Below are 26740 nucleotides of genomic sequence, written 5' to 3'. Positions count from 1 at the left end.
GCAAACTATGAGCTATTGAATGTGTTTTCTTGTCGTAAACGTAATTTTACGAAATTAATTACACATTTGCTTTGACAACTGAATGCATTTATAAACTGTCTTTTATTATGTTACTAGAGTTAATAAACACACCTGTATATTACGACAAATTACCGCTAGAATTGACTGAACTTTTAAAATATGCATAGAACCTTCTTTAGTGCTCCAAACGCAAAGAAAAACTGGAGTTTTTTACATTTTTTTAATACAAGGGTGTAGATTATTAACCTTAGCCAAAGACAGGCGTGTCAGGGAGCCAAAATATCATCTTACAAATGAGGTTTCGGTTGGTCATACCGGGTGGTCTCAATGGCTCATGTTTGAAGTGGCGCCACCAATAATCTTGGAATTCTCTACATTTAGCTAGAGAATTTTATGTAGCAAGGGCGAGAGCAAGTTTTATTCACTCAAGTGAAATAAAGCAACCGTTTAAATCTCCTCAAATATGTTGACCGACTTAAAATATCACCCAACGTGTGACAATTGAGTCCAAAAATCTGTTAATGAGCATTTAAGCGGTCTTGTCTTTCCACTCGTCCTACATCAAAGAAGCCGCATGTTAAACAAAACCCAAACCCAAATAAAATAATAATAATTATTTGTTTTCTATCGCACTTCCAAAGGTATTTCCTATTTCTGTCGGCGCAGACAAGTTGGCTCTGAAACTCCCACCCTATTCGCTTAGAACTTGTTCTTCCAACGGTGAGCTGATTTTGCGTCGGACTGCAGTCGAGTCGTGACGTTAGTTACAATTGGGGTTGTAGCGCTGCGTTCACTAAAGCGTTTCGCGATCTGTTTCGTAAACAAATTTTTTTCTTTAGTGTTTATTTTGTGTGGTGTGTGTGAGTTTGCAGTTGTCTCTGGTATTTTTTTTCAGTTTTAAATAAACGATTTTTTTGTGTTTATGTGTTGATTTTTATTTTGTTTTGGAGGCGCTCGGTACTATTATGGCTTACAACGATACATGAAAGGTAATTTTTTTTAGTTTTGTTGAGGTGTTCCGATGCAAATTAATTAAGCACAGGTGTGCGAGAAAATGGAAATTATTTAATTATGTTATTATTCAATCATTTTGTTATTAATGCTTCATCTTTTATTCACAATATCATACCCATTCAATTGGTATCACTAAAATATTGCGCATATTTATTGAAAGGAATGTACACCTGTGCTGTTTATTTTTTATAAGCAATAATTACCCTTCATTCCACTGCACTGTAATGTTTATTTTAATCATGTTCAGTACATGTGTTAGCTAAGGTGTCGCGAGTTATTTTCTAATTTTCAAGTTGTCGCAAGTACATTTTTTGCTTTTATATCATAATTTAATTCAAATTACATTCCTAGCAAAGTAGTAAAAGCTCAGAGCTATAAAAAGCATCCCGACTTTTTATTGAATTTAAAATAGATACTGCTAAAATTCTCATTTATTTACCCCCATTATAACGGTTTTGATGTACACTTTAATTAGCAAAACGTGCTTCAATAGGTCACACAATATTTTAGTCAGTTGTGATAGATGATTATTCCCACATCAAATTTATTAAAAATGTGAAAATGTTGACATCAGAGGGTTTGGTCGATTCATTTTTTGTCAAAGCAAACAAATTCTTTTTTCTATTTTATTAAAACCTATTGATCTAAAATTTAGAGCTTGATGTGTGTATGACTTTTATATTTTTCGACCCACCGCGTATTTTCAACTGACTGTCCGTTTTTCATATTTTCAAGTCGGCACCTAGGCTTCTTGCCAAAACATTGAATTTTGTTGGTTTGTTGGCCGATTCATTTTTTGTCAAAGCAAACAAACATTTTGTTCAGATAACTGAAAGAAAAACTCATTGATCCGCAACAAAAGTTAATTTGGTTCTCTGAATCCAACATGTTTAATTATTGTTTTTAAATTACGCAACAATTATTGAGTGTTTTCGTCACATTTAACCCAAAGCTCGTTTATCCCAGCTGCAAGTAATTTTCTCTTTAATATAAACAAAAATTAATGTTCCTGAACTGAAATTATCGCGTATGCTAAATATCCGCTAAAAGTAATTAGTCCATTTTCCGCTCCGAGATAATTGCTTGTTCCGAAATAAACTATAACTTTAGAAAAATTGTCACTATTTAAATTCCGCTATTTTTAACTCTTCCGGGAAAATTGTATCGGTCTGAATAAAACTAAAGGAAAATATCCTTGTCAATAAAGAGAAATATCCGGTGCAATTTAAGCATGAATTTTGCATGACTTTTTTTGCACCCTTAAATCCTGAGGCGATCGAAATGACGAGTGTTTGAACTAACCCAAGGCTCTCTTGAAAGATATTTAGATGATGGCTCCGCGTTTTGTTCGTTTGTTATTGTTCACCTCCAGGCTATGTACATTCCGTCGAAGGAATATTTTCTCTTTGCAATGCCGAAGAAGCTGCGCTTTGTAGGTCTTAATGTGTATAGACCGCGATTTCAATCGCTTTAAGAATCTCAGTTCTCACCTATTCGGGTTCAGACAAAGTGCCAAATTCTTCATGCACCATTTAAGATGGGATCCTCTCAATATCCACGAAAGCTGAAGACACTTTCTAAATAAACTAACAGTTTCTACAGATACGCACTAGCTCAAGTATTCCAAAAATGGATCTAATCTACTCAGCTAATTAACACTGAGTGCTTACTGAGAGTCTTCGATTAGTACGTATTACAGAAAGTTTTTACCTTTAAAGTCAGTGTCATGGACACTTCAGTTTCAGTCTTCGTTCGAAAAGAAAATTAAGTAAGAACTGGATAAAAATTCAGCACCCGTATCCGAATTTTTGTAATGGCTATAAAACGACTGCTTTTCTTGCAGTTGAGCGGTTTCTTAGTTGTCTGAAGTGTACAAATGCACCGCTTTGGTATTCACTGTATATTTCGTGAAGATGGCCTTAGGGTGTCGAAGAAGCCAAGGAGGTATATTGAAATCGATTGACTGGTGAATGCATCTCCGTTTTATATGTTTATATAAATTCTTGAGCACCCTCCTATTTCTCTACACGTATTGCTTCCTGCCCTCGGGACCGTTTTATATCGGTGATATTTTATATTAGTGTTGTTTTTTGACAAAATTTATGGTTTAAAAGTACAGATATGAGTGTTGACATTTCTACTGTTGTAGAAATGTGGGATTCAACAATGATGCAAAAAAGGGTCTTATTTCTGACAAATCGTGGAAAAATTTAAAGACACTGATTCATACTTCATAACGATAATTATAATGTTATTTTAATGACAAGCGATCGTGGAATGTTCCACATATTTTTATAGGATTAATTCACCATGGAGGTCTCTTATTGTAATTGAAGACTATGTTTAAAAAATGTGAGCTTAGAAGTTTCATCTCATGCATTCAAACTACGTTCTTGGGTTATAATGTACGTCTTTATTCTAAAAATGCAGTTTTATTTACTTAAACTGGTTTGGAATATCTCAGAGGTAATAAAATATCGATCGCTTTGTTGTCTAAAAATTTGTAATTACTTTTATAACCATTACTTTGCATATTTGCTGTAATTATACGATGTCAATGAAACCTCTAATTAAATTTCTTTGTTTAATTATTCCACGTTTTGTCATAAAGTACAATAGTACAATAATTAAAAAAGTAACAGTGATGATCACATTGAAACCACTTTTCAATTTTTTTTTATTTTTGCGAATATTTTTTTGGCGATTTAAATTAGAATTGTATTTTGGAATCAATTTGGTGAATTTATTAGTACAAAAATTTTGATCTTTTCTGAAGTGTAGAAACCTCTAAAAAAATTTCAGTCCGAAAAGTATTTGAGTCTAATCTCAAGCAAAAAAAATCGCAATATTCAAAGATCTTGTAAGTCTTGTATTTTATCTTTATAGAATAGAATATTAATATCATGAAATAAAACGCTTATCGTTATCGCAAATTCTTGAAGTTTTTAGACAATGATGTTTCACACTGTAGTTGCATTCGCTATGCAATGTTTTAATAATTGCAAGTTTCAAAAAAAATTAAAACTTGAAAATCTATTCTGTAAAACAGTGCAACAAATCAAATAAAAAAGCTTAAAATGATTGGATGGATCAAAAAAACGAAGCTCTATTCTAAAAATCTAACTATTACAACTCGCTGTAAATTTAAAAAAAAAACGATTTCTGGACTGTATTTTTAGTTAGAAATGTAAATTACTTCCAAATTATACTAGATTTCAGTTCTTAGCGAGGTCCAAAGGTCGAACCTGGCCCGAAATTTGGGACTGTACCCAAAAACTGTGTCGAGGAATGTACTTTTTAGGGACATTTTTAAACACCAAAAGTTGCCGACATGTATGACAGCATTTTGACAGGCACGTCATAATTGTAAACACTGATGAGACATTTACATTTCGCGTTGGAATAATATCAAAAACTGTTGAATTCTTCCGAAAATATGAAATTATTGTCTTACAAATTGAGATGGTTTTTAAATAAGTGGTTTCTTTGTTGGTTATTAACAGTGAAGTAATAAAATCTCGCTGAGTTTTTTCAAACAGGAATGCTTACTCAATTAAAGGATTGAAGAATTTTGATATATTTTGATATAATCTTGCCCCAAATTGCGTTTGTATAAGTTTGGGGTACCTTTTTGTACTGGACGTAACCTATCATTGCGAAGTCTTCAATGGCAGCTTACGCACCGGTCCAGTTAAAGAAATGGCCGGTATCTTACTTTTTAGTGTTTTAATACGTACTTTCAATTTACAGTGCACTTTTTAAGAGCCAGAAAAGTTTAAAAATTTAAGCTTGTAGGTTAGAGTAAACAAATCTATTTTGACAAATTGACGTATGACACGATATCCCCCTCTTCTTCAAAACATCCCAATTAGTACCAACTTTCATGCATTTTACTAACATAATACAATATACTGGTCACTCATGTATACTAGTTGCCATTAAAATGGGGGCCTCGCTATGAATTGAAAAGAAGTATAAATATGACGTTATTTATGTGAAACAATGGCAGCTAAATTTTTTGTGTAAATGAAAGCAGATTGAAAACATCTGTTTGCCAAAGAAAAAAAGATTATTAAGTATTAGAAGGTAAAAATAAGAATGGACTGAAAATCTGTGTTCTACATTAAAGATTAAGTTATTAAAGAAGAATGAAATCGACCAAACAAACTCCAACTTGTAACAGTTTTTTTTTATAATTTCTTTAATTCAGGTCAAACATCAAGCTCTAATCTGTTGTTTCGGCATGTTTATTAAACTTGGGTGCAGTAACGTGGACACTTTCAAATAGAATTACATCGGATTAAAGTCGATATCTAAATTCAACTAATTAATATTTTAATCTCAACTTCAATTGTATTGAGATTAAGTTAATTTATGCATTTTGACTGAATTTAAATGAGAATAAATAAGAATTATAATAACCGTGGGTTGTGATTAACCGTTGTCATTACACTTTCTAGCACACCTGTTTCACGTAGGCATTAAAACACTTATTAACAGTAATCTATTAGTTAATGGTCACCGATGGTGTACAATAATTTTAATTGGGTCCGCACGTCACTTTAATTGCACTCAATAAAATCCAAAAGCGGCGAACAGGAAATTCTTTGTTTAGTTTCCAGCTTCTTGAAATGCGTACATAAACTCCATACTTCGTTTCCTTCTTATCCCGAACGTAGAGTCATATTGAAGGCGTACTTAATTACATGTTTTTTATTTTTTCTTCAGGTTTCCTACCGGGAGCGCCCACCATTCAATATAATTAAAGTCGACGTTCTTTGGGTAAATTAAGACGGGACTAAATTTTAATTAAAATAAAGTGCAAGACTCGAGTCTTTTCAAAAATCCTACGAAAAAATAAACAATTGTGGGCGAGTAAGACAACGGTGCTTGCAATGCGGGCGTCAGTGGCGTTCGTGTTGGGGATTATTTGGGTTTTAATTGTGTCGTGTGAATGGAGCAATGCCGAGCCTGGAAACGATGTTGCTCATCTATCTTTCACACCACTTCGGTGTCCCAGGGGATGCACCTGTTCAGGAGTAGTCGTCGATTGTTCGCATCGGGGATTCACTCAAGTACCGAAGAACATACCACCGGAAACCGAAAGACTGTAAGTAAAATTTTCCTTGGATTAATCGTTTCGCGGTGTTTACTACTCAAATATTTAACGTGAGTCAAGGTCACAGCTGAAGAAGCGACGATAGCAGTTTGTATGCAGGCTCTTTCATAACGTCGAGTATTAATCACATGATGCATACAGGACTAGCAACTTGAAACCATTAATATATAAATTATTTATAAAGTCTTCCATAAGTAAGCTGGGTGGGATGTATGTATCTCATAAGTGATCAAAGTGATGCGGGACTTAAGCATTTAAGACGTTGGGTCGTCTTTAGATTCATTAAAAGATAGAAAGGGACATGTTGCGGTGTACGTGAAATCAAAAACATGGCTTATCTCGAATTGTAAAGGGACTAAAGCTGTGAAAATGGTTCAGTTCTTTGTGTTAATTTGCTGGGGTTACTGATAATGGCTCTCCAGGTTTTTCAGGTTATCCCGGTTCCTGGAGTTCCCCTAATTAGTCTATACAGGATGTTTTTGTTGCAACATCTTTATAAACTGGGACAAAACCTTTCAAGCAATTTTGGTTTTAAGCAGTCGTAATTTAATTACACCCTATTTTTTCTGCAGAGAATTTTTGTAGGCGCCAAATTTTAAAAGCGGTTCTGCGATTGGTGCTTATGGACTGCCACATAGTCACACCAAACTGGTGGTATTTGGTATTTTCAGTACAGATTAGCAGGTACAATTTTATGTTTCTCAACATTGTATTTTACGATTAATAATAAACTTGTCATTTAGTTGTGGAGCCATCTATTAATCGAAGTTGACATGTATCTAATGCAGGTATCTAACTTATCCCTTTAAAATCCTGTTGATGTTTAAATTTGCTCCTCTGTAAATCGGCAGGCCCGAGCCGAAACCTTCTTGCGCCCGTGTGCGAACCTAATGTGCCGCCCCTATCTCCCCCCCCCCCCCCCCCCCATACAGTACTCAACCAAAATTTTAAAACAAAAAAACAAAAATAATGTAATTTTAATTAACCAAAATTCACTGTTCAACGTTCAACGATCGTGATTGGCTACCGATTTTCGTGTTTCGCCTTTAACATTTTTTGTTTTAAAATTTTGGTTTCGTATTGCTGTCTGTAGGTGTCTATTTTCCATTCTATAAAATTTTGAAATTTTCCAGAAATTTCATAAATGATGGACCAGTTTACATTGAGATTCACTTAATTGCGTATTTAATTTGATGATTGGCCACAGTTGATTAGCAAAAAAACAACCAGGTCGTTTAAACACCAAAATTAATAATTATTAAATTAAAGATCCAGGAGCCAGTTTCATAATCATTCATTTAAAATTGAAACGAATTTAATATTAATTTTAATTTAATAAAAAAATTAAAAACGAATTTTTGCTATAGAAACAAATTGTTGTAACAATAAAGACCTTTAGTTAAAACCGCCTTTAAACGACGATTATAAAACTGGCCCTAAGTTACCTTCGGTAAACCAAGCCCCGAAATTAGAAATATTTGCCTATTAATTATAAATAATTTTCTTTATTTTGTAAATTATATCTTTACACTTCTTATTATTTATTATCTTATTAACTACAGGTGTCTGGAGTCGCACACCAGTGCAGCGTATCATCAGACAATGCCATAAATCACCAAATGTTTAAAAAAAATCCATGCTTTCAATTTTTTGGAATCTGATGGATTGAAGAGTAAAAGTTTAATTCCAAAATTAACAATTTTTGTGCAATAATTTCACGTTCAAATGAATTTGTTACGTAAAGAACATTTTGTGCAGAGGCAAGATGCAAAAAAATCGAAAAAAATTTCGTGAAATAATGGCTGAAAAGTATTAAACAATATTTTTGAATATGACTTTGAAGACTAGAAATTTAAATTATTGAGGGAACAGTTTAGCAATTTTGTCATTTTTCTAATTTTATGTTAATCCTTTTTGGTACTCTCGGGAACCACCCAATTACCCTTTTTCAAGATGGTGCGCCACTTTCCGGACACCTGGATATCTAGGCACTAACTTAAAAAAACATGCCAACGAAAGCAACTCGATATTCAAAGAATATTATTTGTTGCACGTTAAAATTGCACTCCTATTAGCGTCATTTGAGACAATTAAAAGTTCACACAAAAATTTGCTGAATTTCAGAACTGATTTGCACGTACGTTTGTTTTTAAATGCTCTCACAATGAATAAGAGAAACGAAATAGAATAGAAAAGAATGTCTTTTATGGCAGTTTGCAACGAAATTGGTAATAGAGTAGTTCTAGATATACAACATATTAAAGCTATGAATAAAAATAATCGGAAATATATCTGTAATTTGAACGTTTTTTTTTGTTTGGGCTTTTTAATTTTTTTGTTTTGAATATTTTTTTAATAAACCGGTTATGTGGCCGCCCCCAATGAGTGGCCGCCCGCGTGCAAGGCACGCATTGCACATATGGACGGCTCGGGCCTGTAAATCGGTAAATTCTCTGCAGGAAAATCAACGTATAGAGAGAGCACTTTCAATTTAAAAAAAATACTTGTTTGATTTTTGTAACGGATTATTGCGGTTTTCCTGTGGTCAAAAAGGCACATAATATGGATGTTAGTGCAGCGCAAGGAGTGAGTGAGTTTACCAACGTTTCCCTAATCGGGGATTCTCTTTGAGGTGGTCTAGTTTGAAAATATGTTATCAATGTTATAAATGGCACGACAACATTCTTTGAGAGCTTTTTTAATGAAATGTCGCATTTCTGCATATTAATATGTTACAATATAGGAGATATTTTTCCATTTCCTTGGAACCTCCAACCTCCATCTTATGTAGCTTATACATAATTGCAAATTGTGAAAACCTGCAACACCTGGGTATGCTCGTATCAGCTCCGAACCTTGAAGAGGAATTTCCAAACAACTTTAACTATTCGATCCGCATAACCATAAAAAACGTCGTTTGTCTTGCGGGGATTAATCACAAAGATAATTGCGTGTATCAGATATCCATCTATAGTTTCATATGAAGTGATTAATCAAGAAGCATGTATTATTTCTAATACCTCATCATTAATATCGATCAGCGCACGGAAGGCGGGTGTAGAGCAAGCAGTGCAGGACAGCCTACTAATATCAGAATGTTAATTAAACGAAGAACAACTATTAGCTTATCAAACGAAACTACACAGCTACATTTACCGGTGATGTTATTAGGACTCTTGTTTAGTTAATAGCTTTACGTTAATCATCAACCCGATCGACGATGTTGCCCAGAAATACGAAGTGCACTTTGTCAAGCTCTTGTGGTCACCAGATTACAAAAGTAGATTATCCTCGTTTAAAACTAGGATTACGATTGTACTCTTGCTCGAGGCGACTTGGCCAAAAATATTGGCCAATTATCCTGTCTGAGTCGCAGGACATCTTAATTATGGTCGCGCCAACGAAAGGATTTGCGGAAATTGCATTTGCAATTTAATGGTTCCTTGAAACAACAAACCGTTTTTTCGAAAATTCAAGATTTCATTAAGTATATTTATGTCTTAATCAAACGTAGCAGCTCGGAATGGCGCTAATAAATGCGCTGAATATTTTCGTTTTTCAATTAAAGAGATCCGCTTCAGCTGTGTCCTTTCATTTGAATGCGAATCCGATTTTCGACCTTATTTTAAACAATATCAATAACAGACTTGTTTTAATTTAATTCTGCAAAAATCTCTGTACCGAAAAACAATTCATTCTATCCATGAATTTTAATTAATCTGATTTATGTATAGAATTTACACATCTGCACACTTTACTGGATAAATAAATGCCTCCGCTGTATGAACACGATAAATCACAATAAATTGGTGTGTGAACATCAACGAGAATAATATTCATGTAATAATTTTCTAAATCCGCACCGCAAACTGCTAATTCGAAGCATCCGTGATTACTCCATAATTAATTGTTGTGTTAAATTCGCATTTCCGAGCTTCGATAAAACCTGAGTAAATGTTGTTATTCCCAAAAGTCGTCCAATCGAACATCAAATTGTTGTTTTTTGGGGAGCTTTCAAACTTCGGAGCACCTTGCACTGATATTCGCGCTTTTCTACTTCCATTCTTCCGTTCTTTGCTTTGTTTTTTTCTCGCTTTTCTGATAAACATATCTTTCAGCAGGAGATTGATTTGTTTACGACCACTTAACAATCACGCGACACATGTTAGATGTGGCGCGAGGAAATATTTTTTATATCTGAGCTATCGAACCGAAGTTGAATAAAATCAATATGTAATTGAAGGGCAGGTGCATAATGTACTCTTCTTATCCACTATAAGCACGTAGGCTAATAACTGCTATTGAGAAAATGCGGTTTATAAGGATACGTGTCTTGTGACGTGTACACTTTGCCTATGAGTCAATCATCAGGGAAGCTATCAAAGTGAACAAATATTGGCAACTTGCATAACTGTGGTATCGTCTGTACGATAGTGTGCACCTTGCAAGTTTCAAATATTTGACGACTTTGAAGTGAGTTATTTTCGAAGGTGATGACTTCTGGAGTCAGGTTTCAAAGATTTGTGTTTAATTTATAAATTGGAGTTTTTACGAAACTCAAATTCTCATTCTATGCGAAAAACAAGAATTGCCAATTATTATTACGATCTCTAAAAACCCTAAAGAATTCTGAAACACCGTAAATAGTCTTCAAGCATTTTAACGAATCCGCGAAAGAATCTCAAAGAATCCCAGAAAACAAACTTGAAGAAATCTCAAGGAATTCTTATATTTTTTTCGTACTTGGATTCTCATAATAATTCTGCGACTTTAATATTTTTGGTTTTCATCTCGTAGCGTTTTCAGATATCAGGTTATATACAGTTTACTTATTCTTCAATTTTAACAGAGTGCAAACGCAATTTTTCCTTTCAAGTTCCAATAAAGTTAATGAAGCAAAAATCTAATATTCAGTTACTGTTATTCGGTTTCAAACCAACGCAGCTGCCAGTGGCTCAAAGAAGCCATAAACTCCTTCATTAACTGAGGAAACATTGTTGAAGAACTTATAAAAACCAAAAACTAAATATCTGTTATATAAATTCTCAGTGAAACAGCAAAAACACGCTCTAGAAATTGAAAAACAGCAAGTAATTCCGAAGTCCATAAATGGCACAGCTACTTTCTTTGAACGCTACTGTTTTAATGAAATCGCGCATTTCTGTATATCAAGCAAAATGTAGTTTGTATGATAATATGAGCGAGCATTAAATCAATATGCCCCCAGTATCGGATTCTCGGAATCCTCATCCTTATGAACCTATCATTCGCTCTTAAAATTTATTTTTAAAAGTTACTCTCGTAAAATAATATTAGCCGCGTATCCAACTTTCCCTTTCTACGTTTGATTTATCTCGACCATTTGAATAAAGGGTGTTCAAATAAAATGTTATTGTTCCACTAAGAAAATCTTTGTTTTTCCGCTGAATAGATGGTTTGTTTGTCTCTCGGAATTTGTCTTGTAATCCTTTGAAAGTCTTTGACCGTTTATCTAGGGGACTACCGATGGAGCGTTTCATAAAAGCCTCTATCTGCAGCTCACACATTCTCAGCTTCTTTTATTGCTCGATGCATTCCAAACTGATAATTTCTAAACGTTGATTGACACGTTTGTAGTGCGAAAGAAAGATAACGAGCCTGCAGTCAGGATGCATTTAATTAAAAGGATTGAAAAATTATTCAAATTGTTCTGGTTTTGGGCGCACGTGCAACATCAAAATTGCCTGAAATTAATTCGTTCTACGCGTCTAATAACTAATCATATGATTTATGATCTTTCTCAGTTTTCGCAGACATATAGTGATGATTTATGTTAACATTTACTGGACTTTCGTTTAATTCCATTCACCGGTTTGTGGGCTTGTAAATTAAGCTGGCAAGGCTGGAGACATGCCTCTTGGACAAATAGCCTTCACTCGGTGTTTGTCTAGGGATTTTTAGGTCTCTACCCTAATAGTAAAAATTAAATACATCAGAAGTACCAAAGAACGAAGAATTCTATCAAGCGCTATCATGAACCTTTGAGAATAAAACTGCATTTGAATTTACGTTTAGATTGAAAGGAAATTGGAGTTGGATAAAAATTGCCCGTAATTCCGAAGCTTCCGCTGAAGTTGGTAAGCGGTGACGCATTAACAATGAATCTTGACGGATGCTCCAAATACTAATACGTGTCTGAATGGAGTATAATAATAACTCTAGTTGAGGAATAGGCTGAACACAATCATCATTCACATTGTTAGCTGTAGGTGCGTACGTGTATGAAGCTGATGAACACTTGTCTTTAGCATACGAAGTGATACTAATGTCTACTTCTGGATTTTATTTCACTTTATAGGCGAATTCGCCACTAATTTCATCCATTCAAACCGCACAAGAATAACAACTTGTAACAATATTTTCTATTGACGCCGTTGTTTACTAAGTCTGTGGCCCTCCACATCCACTCCGAGCTTGATTGAGTTGACCCGTATTTATTGTAAAACGTAGCAACGGATTTCATTATCACAGATTTTATTTCACTCCCCTGTGACTTGTACTAACATCACCAGTTCATTGTCCGTAAAATTATCAGTCTTGATATGCAGGGAGATCGTATATCACCGGTGCATTCTTCCATTAATTAGTTCCAGTTGTGCGTAGTTACATTGTTATCGCCTTCTTTAGCAAATACAATTAATTTGATTTTATTGGACTTTAATTGCCGGCTTGACAGCCGTTCGTTTTTTCTCCTCAAAATAAATACAAGAAGCTTGAGATTCTTTGGGTGTTGTTTTACCACACATGCGAGACGCCGCCCCATCATAAAATTAGACCGACATTAATATGTCAACTCTTACCACACATTTGGCACCGGTTGGGCCGTTCTAGGAACAATTAAAATATGATTTACATGTGTTTAAGTGCGATACGGCTTCATTTGAGTGTGATTTAGCGAACATTTCTATGGGATTTAGATTGATTTTTGATCCCGAAGACAAACTTGGGCATCAGCCAGATTCTTTGATTATGATTGAGGTGGTCATTAAGATGCAAATCTTCAAAAATAACCACAAACCTGATGGAATTTTAAACAAGAATTCTAATTTGTGTCCATAATTGATGTGGCTGTGGTGCTTAGAAATTTCAATGACGACAAGTTTGTTTTCACCGTCTGCTGCTTTAATTTGGTTCTCATTTAATTTGTGATTATTGGAACTACCACTTTGCACAGGATCAAGTTTAATTTAGTTATAATTGAAAATAGTACAACAGGGTACAGAGAAAAGAGACGTCTTTTAATTCCTCTGCTTCCCATTACTCGGCAAATTACTTTGTTTGGAGTAAACGCAGCGTGTTAAGGCACGTTTAAAATCCACTTTTAGTTGTAAATACATACGAAGTTTTCTAAGTTTTCTGTAACAGACACGAGCTGGAAATGGTGCGGTTGTTTGTGCAACTCATTGACGAAACCAGATAAGTTAAAGAAGAATGAAAACGAAAATTAGGAAGTGACTTTTTTAATTAGAATATTTAAGGCTGACCTCGAGGAAGAAGTACACTTTTCTTTATAATATGACGCTGAAATTAGTGATTTACATGTAGCAATGAGGCACAAATTAGGCTAGTTTGAAAATTGTGGAGCGGCCCGTTAATCTCAGACGACGTTTTAATTTCTGTCTGAAAAAGGTGGGCCCCGAAATTGAATAACTCGTGAAAAGGTAGAAAACGATTACCAAAGTGTGTCTCTAAATCACGTCCCAATAAACTAATTTAATTACGATGTCTATAAATCACATCTGAAGCGATCACCGATGAGTATGTGGTTCAAAGTGTGCTTTCTCGGCACGGATTTATAGCTCGCTAAATTGGGATAATTTGAATAAGTCCAATAAAGTGAGACGTAAAATGCAAGAAGTCGGAACATTAAAGGCCCGTGCTTGCTCAAGGAACTGTTTATATGCGATAAAATGGCAGCTTTGAGTGTGTGGTTTCGATAATTGGTAGCAGTTGGTAGCTGTTTATTGTGCTTTGCATTCGGTCTGAAAATGCAGAGGGGTCCGTTGGAACCCGTTTCGCTTGCACATTGTTCTCTTTGATTATGTTTTTTCGTGGAAAAAAGTGCCATCACAATCAAACTCTATCTGGGCTGAGTTCGATAATAATTTCACTGGCGCCGAAGCATAACAATAAAGCTATTTTCACGACACAATTGAATCACTGGGTACACCTTATCCATAATGGAAGACATAAAGTCCACGTTGGTTACAATCAATATGCGTTCTCTCAGTAATGGAATACAACTTCGGAATCAAAGTGCGTCATTTATATTACATATTTGTCGTAAAGTTTCAATTATGTCACATCCAATAGGGTCGACGCAACTGTTTTTAACATGATATTGAGTTTCAAGTTTGTTAATTAACATCCAGCTTTGACGTCGTGAAAGCACGAACTAAGGGGTAGTGTCGGTAATAACCTAAGTTCTTCTCAAAGGGACTCCAGATTTTAGGTAATAAATGGGAACTATCTCAAGGACTTTCCAACTTACTCTTCTTGGCTAATAGAAGATGACCTATTACATCCGTTAATGTTTCACCTTTTCATAATTGTTGAGAAATTCTTAGTCACTTCTGTTTAAATTTAGAAAACCTTCTCCAATCTTGAAGAATATTAAAAAAATTCTCCAGAGAACGGAACAAAAATAGATTTGGCAAACGTAAATCGATAGCCATCACATTTTAAACTCAATTAACATTAATAAACATTTCAGTCATTATCCTTAAAATAGCAGCCGGCAGATTTGATTGAATTTATTTCTAAATGAACACTTTCTTATTTCCTTATTTACTCATGAATGGAATGCAAATTCCCATTCAGCGCCGATGATAGACGACGCTTTGATCATTCAAAAACCTAAACTATCATTATTATAACTACTCTAACGGTTAATTCATTAAACTTATCTTAACCTGTCACCACTAGGTAGTTTTTTATGATAACATTTGCATAAAATTACATATAAAAAGTCAACTGTTAAAAGAAGGGAGACGTCAGCTTTCACCGCTTCGTCGTACCCAATTCATATTCGTTAAATTACCGTCTATAAATTACCCACTTTTCTAACTGATTATTAATGAAACTATCATAAATCGATAAGTTATGTAAAGCGACAAGTAAATTTAATTACACACCCAATAAACAGCGCATTAAAACGTATCAACGAAACCACTCTGCCCACCCAACTCGGTGGAGGTAAATGCGAAAACGGGGAAAAAAGCGCGCAGATTTATTACCGGAATCCGGAGTATGCGTAAACGGAAACTTATTCTACGCACCGATGTATTTACAACCAACTGGGCGTAAATGTGACATAAATTTCGGAGAACATAAATATGCAAATGATATTAATCAGTGATTATTAGTAGCGGTGCTAGTGCTATCTTTTACATGTGACAGTTTAGAATGCAATTACAAAAATCCGTATTAGGCGAACTGCCTCTCCTAATTATAATAAAGCTGAAATTGATTTATATGGGACAAGCGGCATGATATGTTGTTGGAATGAAAATAACATGTTTTATGTTACACTAAGCATTGTGGTGTACATGTCTATTCACAGTATAGTGTGGTTTGATTGGCTCCGATCTAAGCATCTTCCATCTGTGGGTTTCACTTGATATAAATGTTGATATGGTAGATTTAAGATAAAAATTAAGAGGCAGTTTGTTATATTATAGTTGGTATGACAGGTATGTTGCAATTGTGAAAGCAAGTGCTTGGAATAACTCCGATAATAATTTTTTTCTTAAAGTGTTCCGCTTCAAAAATAACCCTAAGTGCACTCGTAACAAATCCAAGCTTGATATTGAAATGCATCTATATTTTTAGTCGGTAATATCAAACATGTGCGTCGCGGTTAATTTAAAACCCGATTAGCGTGCAGACGCTCTATTCTTCCCACTCTGTCCTGCCTCTGGTTTTCATCCTTCTCTGGAGACCTCAGTCGTTATTTTGTATCCAATCTGTTTTGATTGACCTCCCTCGGTTATTACGGTTTGTCACAGTGTCTGCCACTGACAGCGGCGATAATTAGTTTTGCAAATATTTTTATGCATTTTAAAAAACCGTCTGCTTTCAAGAGCGGAGCGCCGCGACGCTTTCGCCTCAGCTTTCCCAATTTTACGCTAATTATAACTAAGCCGAACACAAACAAACAAATTAATACAAACGCACGCCTGCACGTGACTGGCGATTCTTTAAACTCTGCGATTGCTTTCGCACCAACAATATAAATAAATTGCACAGCGGGAAATGGCTAAATTTCAAAAAAAGTTTGTGACATTTTGATCAAATTATCTAAAAGGATTACTAGAATTGTGAGGATACTCCAGAAATTCTATTAATTTCTGTTGGAGTCCCGGGATTTCTCTGAAATTCTTTGATATTCCCAGTACTTTTAGGGATTTTATCTGCGACTGTAAGGTAATTGTCACTTATCCCACTCATTTTTAGTGGGATAAGAGCTTTATTACCACACGCAGTGGGAAAAGAATGTTTGGACTTTTTAGACAAATTACCATGAAAACTTTTATTAAAGAATAATTATTTAGAACTATTTACATTACCTATTGTACGCATTAACAAATGTTTTGATTGATCTCAAAATTGCTAATGTCTTTACTGCTTGAAGCATCCATTTGTATATTATTTACTCTCAGAATTTTTGTAGCAATTTGTTTCTTATTTTCAAATGACGTTTCAATATATCCTTCAGCCACCGTGTTACTTTTCCAGCCTCCATGTCTCTTGACTGTTAAAATATCCGCTCTTGAATTTGCAAGCAACGAAGTTGATGATCTCCGAAAGCAGTGTCCGGTGTAATCTTTTATATTTGGTAGTTTTAAAAACAGATGCAACATTTTTTGGCAAGTCACAAATTGCGTTGATACCCACTGCCTGTTTTGTGCATTTGCCATTCTTATATCCAACAAAGAACCTTTCATGATCGCAGCTTGATGGACGCAGTGCTATGTATTTTCGAATTATTTCTACTAATTTGATTCCTTCAATATCTCCAGAAGTTATAACAAATTCACGCGAAATCTTGGTTTTCGTATTGGGTATTTTAATGCAGAAAACATTTTCTTCGTCTTTTACGTTATTAACGTACATGTAAGTTAGTTCTTCTTTCCTACATGCACCTCCAAGTCCCAAAATTAGCACAACTTTAAAAATTGTTTTCTTAAAAATTTATAAATCTATGACCTTATTTATTTCTTTTTGTTAATAGCCATGTTTCACCTTTGGCTTCCTGTGAAAATTTTGTTATACTATCTTGCATAGTCAAAATATTAGATTTTTTCGGCTTATATCCTTCGGATTTTCTTTTTAGAAACGCCACCGGCTGAATGTATTTACTTATGTCCACATTTTTCTTCATAGTTGCTCGTATTATTGAATAATACGCCCAAAGACTTGAAGGCTTGTAGCGTTTTGACAAATTCTCGAAATAAGCTAGCAATACTTTCTCATTCGTCTCGTTCTGAATTTTCTTCCCATTGCACCATTCACGTAAACGAGCATACAGGGTGATACACGAAGTGTGGTAAATATTCAAACTAGTAATGATCCCTAATATAGGAGGCCTAAAAAAATAATAAAAAAAAATTACTACCAAAATGGACCCAAGATATAAGCGAGAGTGAAAGTCATAATGTAAACAAACCCTTCTCTCTTAGCTTCAACAAAAACTGACTTTTTGCGGCTATTAATCAGGTGGGACGATAGTCATTTTAATTGCTTCAGTGTTAGTTTGACTCTGTGACGGGAATTTTTAAAATGTTTTCCAATAGTGAAATGATCATGATCTATGGAAAAACTAGTGGAAATGCTCTTGCGGCTCGCGAGTTGTACAGTTTACGTTTTCCAAATCGACACGTTCCTGATTTTCGTGTGTTTGCAAGAATTATGCAGAAATAATGAGAACATGATTCTTTTAAAATGACCACAAGAAACATAGGCCCCACCGAAAGTGATCGCAGATTAGAAGTTGAAGAGGAAGTGTTAGATACCGTTAAAGAAACTCCAGGTACCAGCACCAGACGATTACGACGAAAATGAGCTAGAAGATTTGTTAGACGACGTTCAGTTAAACATAAGGGCTCAAATGTGGTTTTTACAAGACGGAGGTCTTCCCCATAGTGCGCGCATAGTGTCCGTGTGGTTGAATAATAATTTCCACGAGCGGTGGATCGGAAGAACTGGACCAGTGTTGCGGCCCCCATGTTCTCCAGATTTAAATCGAGCCTACATTGACAACGGGGGCGGCATTTTGAGTAATTTTTGTGATTTCAAGGTAATATTTCTATGCGTAAACACAAGGTTTTGTTGAAATCGCAAAAAACCACATTCGTTTTTTGTTCGGTCGTCGTTCCAGTGACCACCAAAAGTTCTTTCCCGTGCACATTCCTCTCAAATTGATGGAAAAATTTTTTTTTTGATGCCAAGTAATAGTTATTTACAGTCGCGTGTGGTAACTTACATTTTACAGCGCTCAATCATTAAAGCACTCCGGCTACGCCGTCGTGCTTTAAACTGATTCCATCAGTTTGAAGCACGACGGCGTAGCCGGAGTGCTTTAATGATTGAGCGCTGTAAAATGGTTAACGCACAAGAGTTGTATTAAACTTTTTGGCCGAAAAATTTGAATTTAAATAATTGGGTTTTTCAAAATTATTGAGAACTGTCACATCTGACATTTGTAAATTTCATCATCTGTCACTTCTGTCAATTTTGTAGTTGCTGCACAAAAAGTACACAAGATGGCGCTGTATAAAAAACGTTTTAATATTACTTTAAAAATAGAAATATTGTCTTATTTGAGATATTAATTTAGGTAGATTCCACTTTGGTGATCAATCTTCATTATGGTAAAGGGATTTTAATTTATAAACGCATCTGAAAAGCAGACGATTTGGGCAATTTTTACCGCACGGCGAGTGTAAACGTCCAGGGCCCTTGTAAATCTAGTGTTTCCGAAGATGTATTTAACGTATACTATCCCCAGTTTAAATATTTACCTAACTTCGTGAATCACCCTGTATGCTTGTTCATACTTAATTCTTGATTTTTCTGGTAGAAATGATAAAACTACATTTGTTGCGGCTTCTTCTACGTCTGATGGAAAAGATTCACACTCACTCTTTCTGATAAAACAAGAAGAATGCACTTTTGCAAAATTGTTGATTACAAATTTTCTTGTTTCCATGACGTGGGAAAACATGCTTCTTTGATCTAAACTTGATCGAAATAAAAAGGATCTGTTTAGCAGTTGTCGATCAGTCGCAGATAAAAAGTTGTATTTAATACGTGGGCTAACGGCCATTAAAATACTCATGCTCTTACGCCCTTGTGTGCGCAATAGCCTACCGGACACCAGAAAAATCGATGCATTTTATTATGTTTATGAGTTACGTATACACATGAATCAATTACCAAACAGTTTTTTTGTTCTCCAAAGGTCGGAATTATTAGCTAAATATTCGTTTGAAATCTAGCGTCGCGCTGTTAGTTAAAATAAGTCTTCAGTGACTACGTCATAACTCCTTTCTATGCATATGAATTGACGCATACGCATACGTCAACGGAATGTTACATTGGTGAGAGTGAGATAGAGTAATCGTTATGATTTCTAGCTGGTTTCCGGTTATAGCACACTTGTGTCAACCAATCAGAAGTTTTGTTTTCATAAGTCATCTGTACAAAACGCCATCAGTCCATTTTCGCTTTTTCATTATTGGAGCACTAAAGTAAGAAAGATACAAAAACTACAGCAATTCACGTTCTGCACACACATTTAATGCATTCATAACCTCAATTCAAACTCAACTTCATCATTTTCACCAATGGCCTCGGCATTCCTGTAGCCAATAGGCGTCGACTAAGAAGTTGTTACGTCACCAAGGCGCGTGTTTGAAACTATCCGTTTTTTAAACTTTTTTTTGGTATAAATAAATTGCGTAAAAAAATGGACACGGATTTTTAATGTTTTCAGACTAGACGGATTAATTTTTTGATTTAAAAAATAAACAGTCCAGTAGCCTATTGTCGCATTCGTATTTTAATATGCCTTTATCCCACTGATTAAATAAATAACTATTATGCAATTATTTGGGCGACTTTCGGACTCTTTAACATCCTCCAGATTCACTATGAATTTTCTAATTTTTTTGCATTCTTCTGAGATTATCCATTGTGTGTAAACAATTTTATACGGCTTAAAAGTCGCCTCAAACTTTTTTGGTAAGGTAAAAGTCGTGAGCAGTGCAGGAAATTTGATAAACGTCGGTTTTGTCATTGAACATGACCGTGTAGGAAGGAGTTTATTTACAAAGAGGAATTTAACTTGAAAAACCTTCACAACAACACACCGCCTTGATTTATAGCCGTAGAAGATCGGTAGAAGGGTGTAAATTTGTATGCAATTAATCAGGAAAAGTAATTGCGTCTCTCCCTGCGGTATTTTATAGAAAGAGGATTTGGTTACGCATTCCCTTACGCAACAATCCGAAAACTAGGAAGGCACTCCAACATATTGCCAGCTTTCATGTAATTGCTTGGTGAATGGTTGTTTACTTAATAAATATTCAAGTTTGCCGCTAGATATAAGGAGCGAATTATTTCGATATCAATGACTGTTTACTTTGACGCATCTTCAAGTCGGAGCAGCTGGAGGAGTTCGATCACACGAACTTTTTATGGAAATGTGATATGGAAAAATGCTCGTTAGGTGTTTCCAACAAACATCCCATTCATCTGGTTTATTCGCAACAGCAACTCATATCGCAATAACGCAGGACTTCCGTCAAGCCTAAGCCGTTGCTCAGTTACAATCGCACGTACGGATTTCTTTATTTCCCATTGAATTGTTTGATTTTCAATGGGTGCTTCTGTTCTCGACACAAATCGAATCAGGCACAAAGCTCGCCATGATATTACCGGTCAGGATCTCTATTTGCTCTCATTGATGCTTGCTCTGTTCTGCTCATTTTTACTATAAAGAAGAAGTGATTGAATGCCCATGAACTTGCAAGAAATCTTCCGTGTTAGGGGAATTGTTTTCCGGGAACTTTCCCAAAATCATATTACTGAGGTTGGCGCTTTACCGCTTGATCCCAGTGTCATATTTCTTAATTTGCTACAGGATCAGAGGCGTCGGTAGCATTGTTCGTCTAATCCTGGCTGCGTTCCGACACAGATTAGATCGGGACGTTGCTACTGCTGTTTGACAGGCCACGTCAAACATCCCGTCGAGTAACGAGCATTCATTCCGTCAGCAAGCACTCGGCTTTGTGGCTGCTGTTGGGATTAAGTTGGGACCGTTGGTTTCGTCTTTCTCCGTCCTGATCTTTCTTATTCCACGCCATATCACTTTATTTCGTTTGCGCTTCTGATTCAATTATAGAGGATTTCTTATATAATACATTGACTTCGAATCGAGAATGTTATTGTCGTTCTTGCGCCTCTTCCGTCACAACATACTTCTTGTGGTTCGATATCTCTAATTAAATTCGCCACCACTCCTATTATGTTCCCATAACATGACACCCCCACGATTCCGAAATTGCACCAATAACACTCATCAATGGAATTTAGCTTCTCCGTTATTCGTTTTGTTATCAAAATACAATTTGAGACGCTTCCCCACCTGTCTAATCTCGAAAGCAACTCAATAACGCGATTAGACAGGCTGAAAACTCGCTAAATAGTTAAAAATCATTAATTTGAAAAGTTATTTAGTTGTTAACACAGTTCTGTTTTCTCCTTCCCGTGAAATAGTTTGCCTTACTTCAGCTCGATGATCAATCAAAATAAGTCTGACATTTCCACCAGCAACAAAATTAAACACCCAGTGACCTCCTCGAAATAAATCAACTTGGCTGCACGATCTTAAAGGAAGGCCAATTCAAACCTACTCTTAGGTCGTTCATTTTGTCATAAATGTCAACTTTAGAACTAGAAAGTTCCGACTTGGAGATTGAAAATTTGCTTCGTTAAGTTAAATTATCTTCATTTGTAAGATTACCTGTCAGTTGTACAAAAACGGGAAGAAAATATACGTTTTCAAACAAGCTGAGTAATATGACTACCATTTCAATATCTGTGTGAGACAGGACTAGCAATTAGACGGATATTAAAAACTCAAATATAATTTTAAACTTGTTTCTCGCTTGAAAAATCAAAGCCAACATTTGTAAGCAATAAAAACGTATTTAAGTTGTTCTTTTTCTGAAAATTCGTACGCTATTTGGACAAATGATTTAAATCTTTTGCAAGGAAAGCTTTAAATGTATTTATTTTTTATGTCGCTTTTGACTCCGCCGCAACAAAGAAATAATAATGGAGCATGTTTGAAAAATTTACTGGCACTGAGGGGAGTTCACTAAAGGAAATGTTTTTGTAGGAAAATTCGGCTCCCTTCTGTGGATCTTATTAGAAAATCAATCACTTTCATCTTTCTATAAAGTCACTGGTATCGCATTCCACTAAAATGCCTTTTTCTACCCCGCAGTTTCAAGTTTCAATGGTTGCCTGCAGATGAGAACCGCGCTAATATTTTACCGATTTTCACAGACTTTGGGCATTTTACACTTTAACTGTTTCTTAAAGGAATGAAGAGAGTCTGAAAAACTCGGCTGTTGGTGGCGGTGTATTTTAATTAAAAGAATAACGCAGACGCTGTGTATATTATCGTTGGATGACTTTGTAAATTATCCCACTAAACTTGGAGCAAGTATTTTCATGGTGGAAAGAGTAAACATTCAAAGTGATTCAAGCTGTTGAAATTACTTTAGAGTATACATGTGCGAACAAATACGGGAAAAGAAAACTTACGACGACATTTTAAGAAAGTTGGCAAAGAAAATAGAGATTCTAAAGATAAAATTTTATTGAGTCGTATAAAGCAGTTGACAAGCCTTTTACATAATATCTCACCTTAACGATTATGGCTATAATATTTTCCAAACTTAATACTTCTTTAATGTTCAAACAAAATCAATTCAATGGTGGTTGTTATTAAAAAACTTTATGTCGTCCACAACTCCATCACACAATGTAAATTACTAAAAAAGTAATCGGTTAAGAACGCTTTATGTTCTCATCTTAAAATCGGATTCAATGTCTTAATGCTCGCTGGTGGCAGTGGTAGTAAATATTTCATAAATGGAATTTTAATGCTCATACGGGTGGCATAAACATCGTTAAAAGAACAAGCTTTATTAATGTTAGGATTTGATTTGATGGGAAATATTTGGATAGAATAAACCGTTAAATTTTTGGGCGATGATGCCTCATATCTTACAAAGAAAAATTTGTAAAATGTGTGCCTTTTATACTATAATTTTGCTCTTTAGTTGAATTAATACATAACCTAACAATTTAACTTCCCGAAATTTTATTGCTGTTGTACCAAAATTAGCAAAATTACAATTTTAGTGAAGGATATCGAAAATTTTTATAAATAATAAAATTTTGTTCTACAATTACATATGCCTTTTGCTGGAGTTAATACACGACCCAAAAATTAAAACATCCTGAAATTTCATTGCTGTAGTGCTAAAATTACCAAAATTACGAATTTTGGTGTGAAGACTGTTGGAAAATTTTACTTCGTCTTATAAATATTTTTTTTTTAAATTTGTCTCTTTTACATTTCTGTCTTTTAGTACAGTTAATACACGAACCAAAAATTGTAATTTCTCCAAATGTCATGGCTGTAGCACTACAATTAACAAAATTACAAATTTTATTGAAAGAAATCAGAAATTTTTACTTCGTTTTAAAAATACAAAATTCAAAAATGTGTGCGTTTTATTCTACAATTTTGCCTTTTGGTTGAGGTTATACACGACCCAAAAATTGTAACTTAAATTTCATTGCTGTAACACTAAAGTTACCAAAATTACGAATTTTAGTGAAGGAAATCGAAAAACTTTACTTCGTCTTATTCCTAAATAAAAAACTCTAAAAATTTGTGTCTTTTATTCAACAATCTTGCTTTTTGGTAGACTAAATACACGACTCAAAAATTGTAACTTCCCCAAATGCCATGGCTGCAGTGCATACTACAATTACTAAAAATACAAGTTTTAGTGAAGGCTGTTGAAAATTTTTATAAATAAATTTTCTAAAATTTGTGCCTTTTGTTCTACAATTATGCCTTTTGGTAGAGTTAATACACGACCCAAAAATTGTAACATCCGGAAATTTCATTGTTGTAGTACTAAAATTACCAAAATTACGAACTTTGGTGAAGACTGTTGGAAAATTTTGCTTTGTCTTATAAATATATTTTTTGAAAATTTGTCTCTTTTATTTTACAATTCTGCGTTTTAGTACCTTTTAGTACGAACCAAAAATTGTAATTTCTCCAAATGTCATGGCTGTAGCACTACAATTACCAAAATTACAAATTTTAGTGAAAGAAATCGGAAATTTTTACTTCGTTTTGTAAATACAAAATTCTAAAATGTTTGCCTTTTATTCTACAATTTTGCCTTTTGGTTGAAGTTATACACGACCCAAAAATTATAGCTTCCTTAAATTTCATTGCTGTAACTCTAAAGTCACCAAAATTACGAATTTTAGTGAAGGAAGTCGAAAAACTTTACTTTGTCTTATCCCTAAATAAAATTTTTTAAAATTTGTGTGTTTTATTCAACAATCCTGCCTTTTGTAGACTAAATACACGACCCAAAAATTGTAACTTTCCCAAATGCCATGGCTGCAGTACATACTACAATTACTAAAAATACAAATTTTAGTGAAGGCTCTGTTGAAAATTTTTATAAATAAATTTTCTAAAATTTGTGCCTTTTGTTCTACAATTATGTTTTTTGGTAGAGTTAATACACGACTTAAAAATTGTAACATCCTGAAATTTCATTGCTAAAATTACCAAAATTACGAATTTTAATGAAACCTTAATAATTTTTTGTTTTAATTTGTCCCTTTTATTTTACAATTCTGCCTTTTAGTACATTTAATACACAAACCAAATTGCAATTGTTCCAAATGTCGTGGCTGTAGCACTACAATTACTAAAAATACAAATTTTAGTGAAGGATGTCGGAAATTTTTGGTTTATCGTAAAAATAGAAATTTTACAAATTTGAAGTTTTTGCTCCACAATTTTGCGATTTGGTAGAGCCGATACAGGACATTAACCGTTAAATTTTTAGGCAATGTTGATTTAGAAATTGCAAAGCTTTGGTAATCCAAGAGACAGAAATAAAATTAAAAACAAATCGCTAATAAAAGGTCTTGAAAATTTTGGACCTAAAGAATAGAGCATTGAAGTAAAATGTCCAAATTATCACTAAAGTTCTTTTTCAAAGCTTAGCTGCATCTCAATTTGTTATCGCAGAGCTTATTATTATAAATTAAAGCTCCGAACTTCGGTGTCCCAGATTCCAAAAGAGCCAAGCTCGTCCTCACCCAATTACGATCTGCCTCACGAATAATACACCGAAATCGAATAGTTAATGACAATAATGACCCCAAATGGCCCGAACATCCATTTATCACTATAAGCCGATTATTACCACAAGTTATTGTCTTGAGAAATCCTTTAATGCTTCGAGTCGAGTCAGTAATTTTCGTCGTACTTTTTGTAGTAGCCTCGTGGAAAATAATTTGCATAAAATGGTCAATAAAATCAAAATTCAGTGAAAAGAGATCAAAGATACACCGAAAAGGCGTTTTATCGTCCGAAACACGACACGATCAAATCCTGCGATCAGGAAACACGAACGTTAAAGGTGTTGTTTCGTAATAGCATCATTAGGGAACACGTCTGAATTATCGATACTATTAGGAAATTTATTGTCATCTGGTAACCTGAATCTGAAAAGCCCGCATCTGCGTCGGAGATAACGAAATAAATCATTTCGGTAATGACTTGAATTATGGTTTGAAACAATAACAGACGAGACTTCATTAGTATGATTCTGTAAAAAATGACAGGAAGTTCAATGCGACATGTTTAAAAAACTTGGATCAATGGAAGAACCATTACCACAACAACGTGAATGTCATTGATAGTTCTACGAACACATCTTGCGCGGACGGTTCAGCTTGAAAGATTGAATTAACTGGTTCGAAAGCTCCTTTGTATTTTAATGGACAGTTAAACTTTATCACTGTTGTGTATATCATTCTTGGTTTTTTAAGTCATCAACACGCATTCATTAAAATTGTTGTTCGTACGGGAATGCTTCAGGTTTTATGAACCATCGTCGTACTGTTCTTATTCTGTGTTACTATTTTTATTACATCCCAAACATGGCATGGTGTTTTCACATCACACTCATCACTTGCTCATTTGATCTCTGACGTCGTAATTCATAAATCTAATGAAGTTGTCGACAACAACTAAATCTTTGAAATGTACACCAATTACTAGAACTGCTGTCAATACTCGCAGACGGGAACTAAATAAAATAAATATTGCACCCACTGAGATACACGAGAAAATTGTTCGAGCGAACAAAACGACCTGCAGTTTTCAAAAATCTTTGTTTATTTGTGGTCATTTCGCCAGCA

General features: G+C 34.6%; 1 protein-coding gene across 1 annotated transcript in view; it reads left to right on the top strand.

Moving 5' to 3' along the window:
- Positions 1 to 732: 732 nt before the first annotated feature.
- The window catches only part of sli (slit guidance ligand), a 96960-nt gene continuing 70952 nt past the window's right edge, over positions 733 to 26740 (top strand). The window contains exons 1-2 of the mRNA XM_088039383.1: positions 733 to 1010; positions 5764 to 6145. Of these exons, the coding sequence (XP_087895509.1) occupies positions 5931 to 6145 (215 nt within the window). The 5' untranslated portion in view covers positions 733 to 1010; positions 5764 to 5930. The remainder of the gene's footprint in view (positions 1011 to 5763; positions 6146 to 26740) is intronic.

This window comes from Gnatocerus cornutus, chromosome 6 (genome assembly GCF_029298725.1).
Source record: "Gnatocerus cornutus isolate USDA-ARS CGAHR chromosome 6, icGnaCorn1.1, whole genome shotgun sequence".
NCBI lineage: Eukaryota > Metazoa > Arthropoda > Insecta > Coleoptera > Tenebrionidae > Gnatocerus > Gnatocerus cornutus.
Note: the sequence above shows the minus strand (reverse complement) of the source record. Positions and strands in the feature narration are given on the sequence as shown.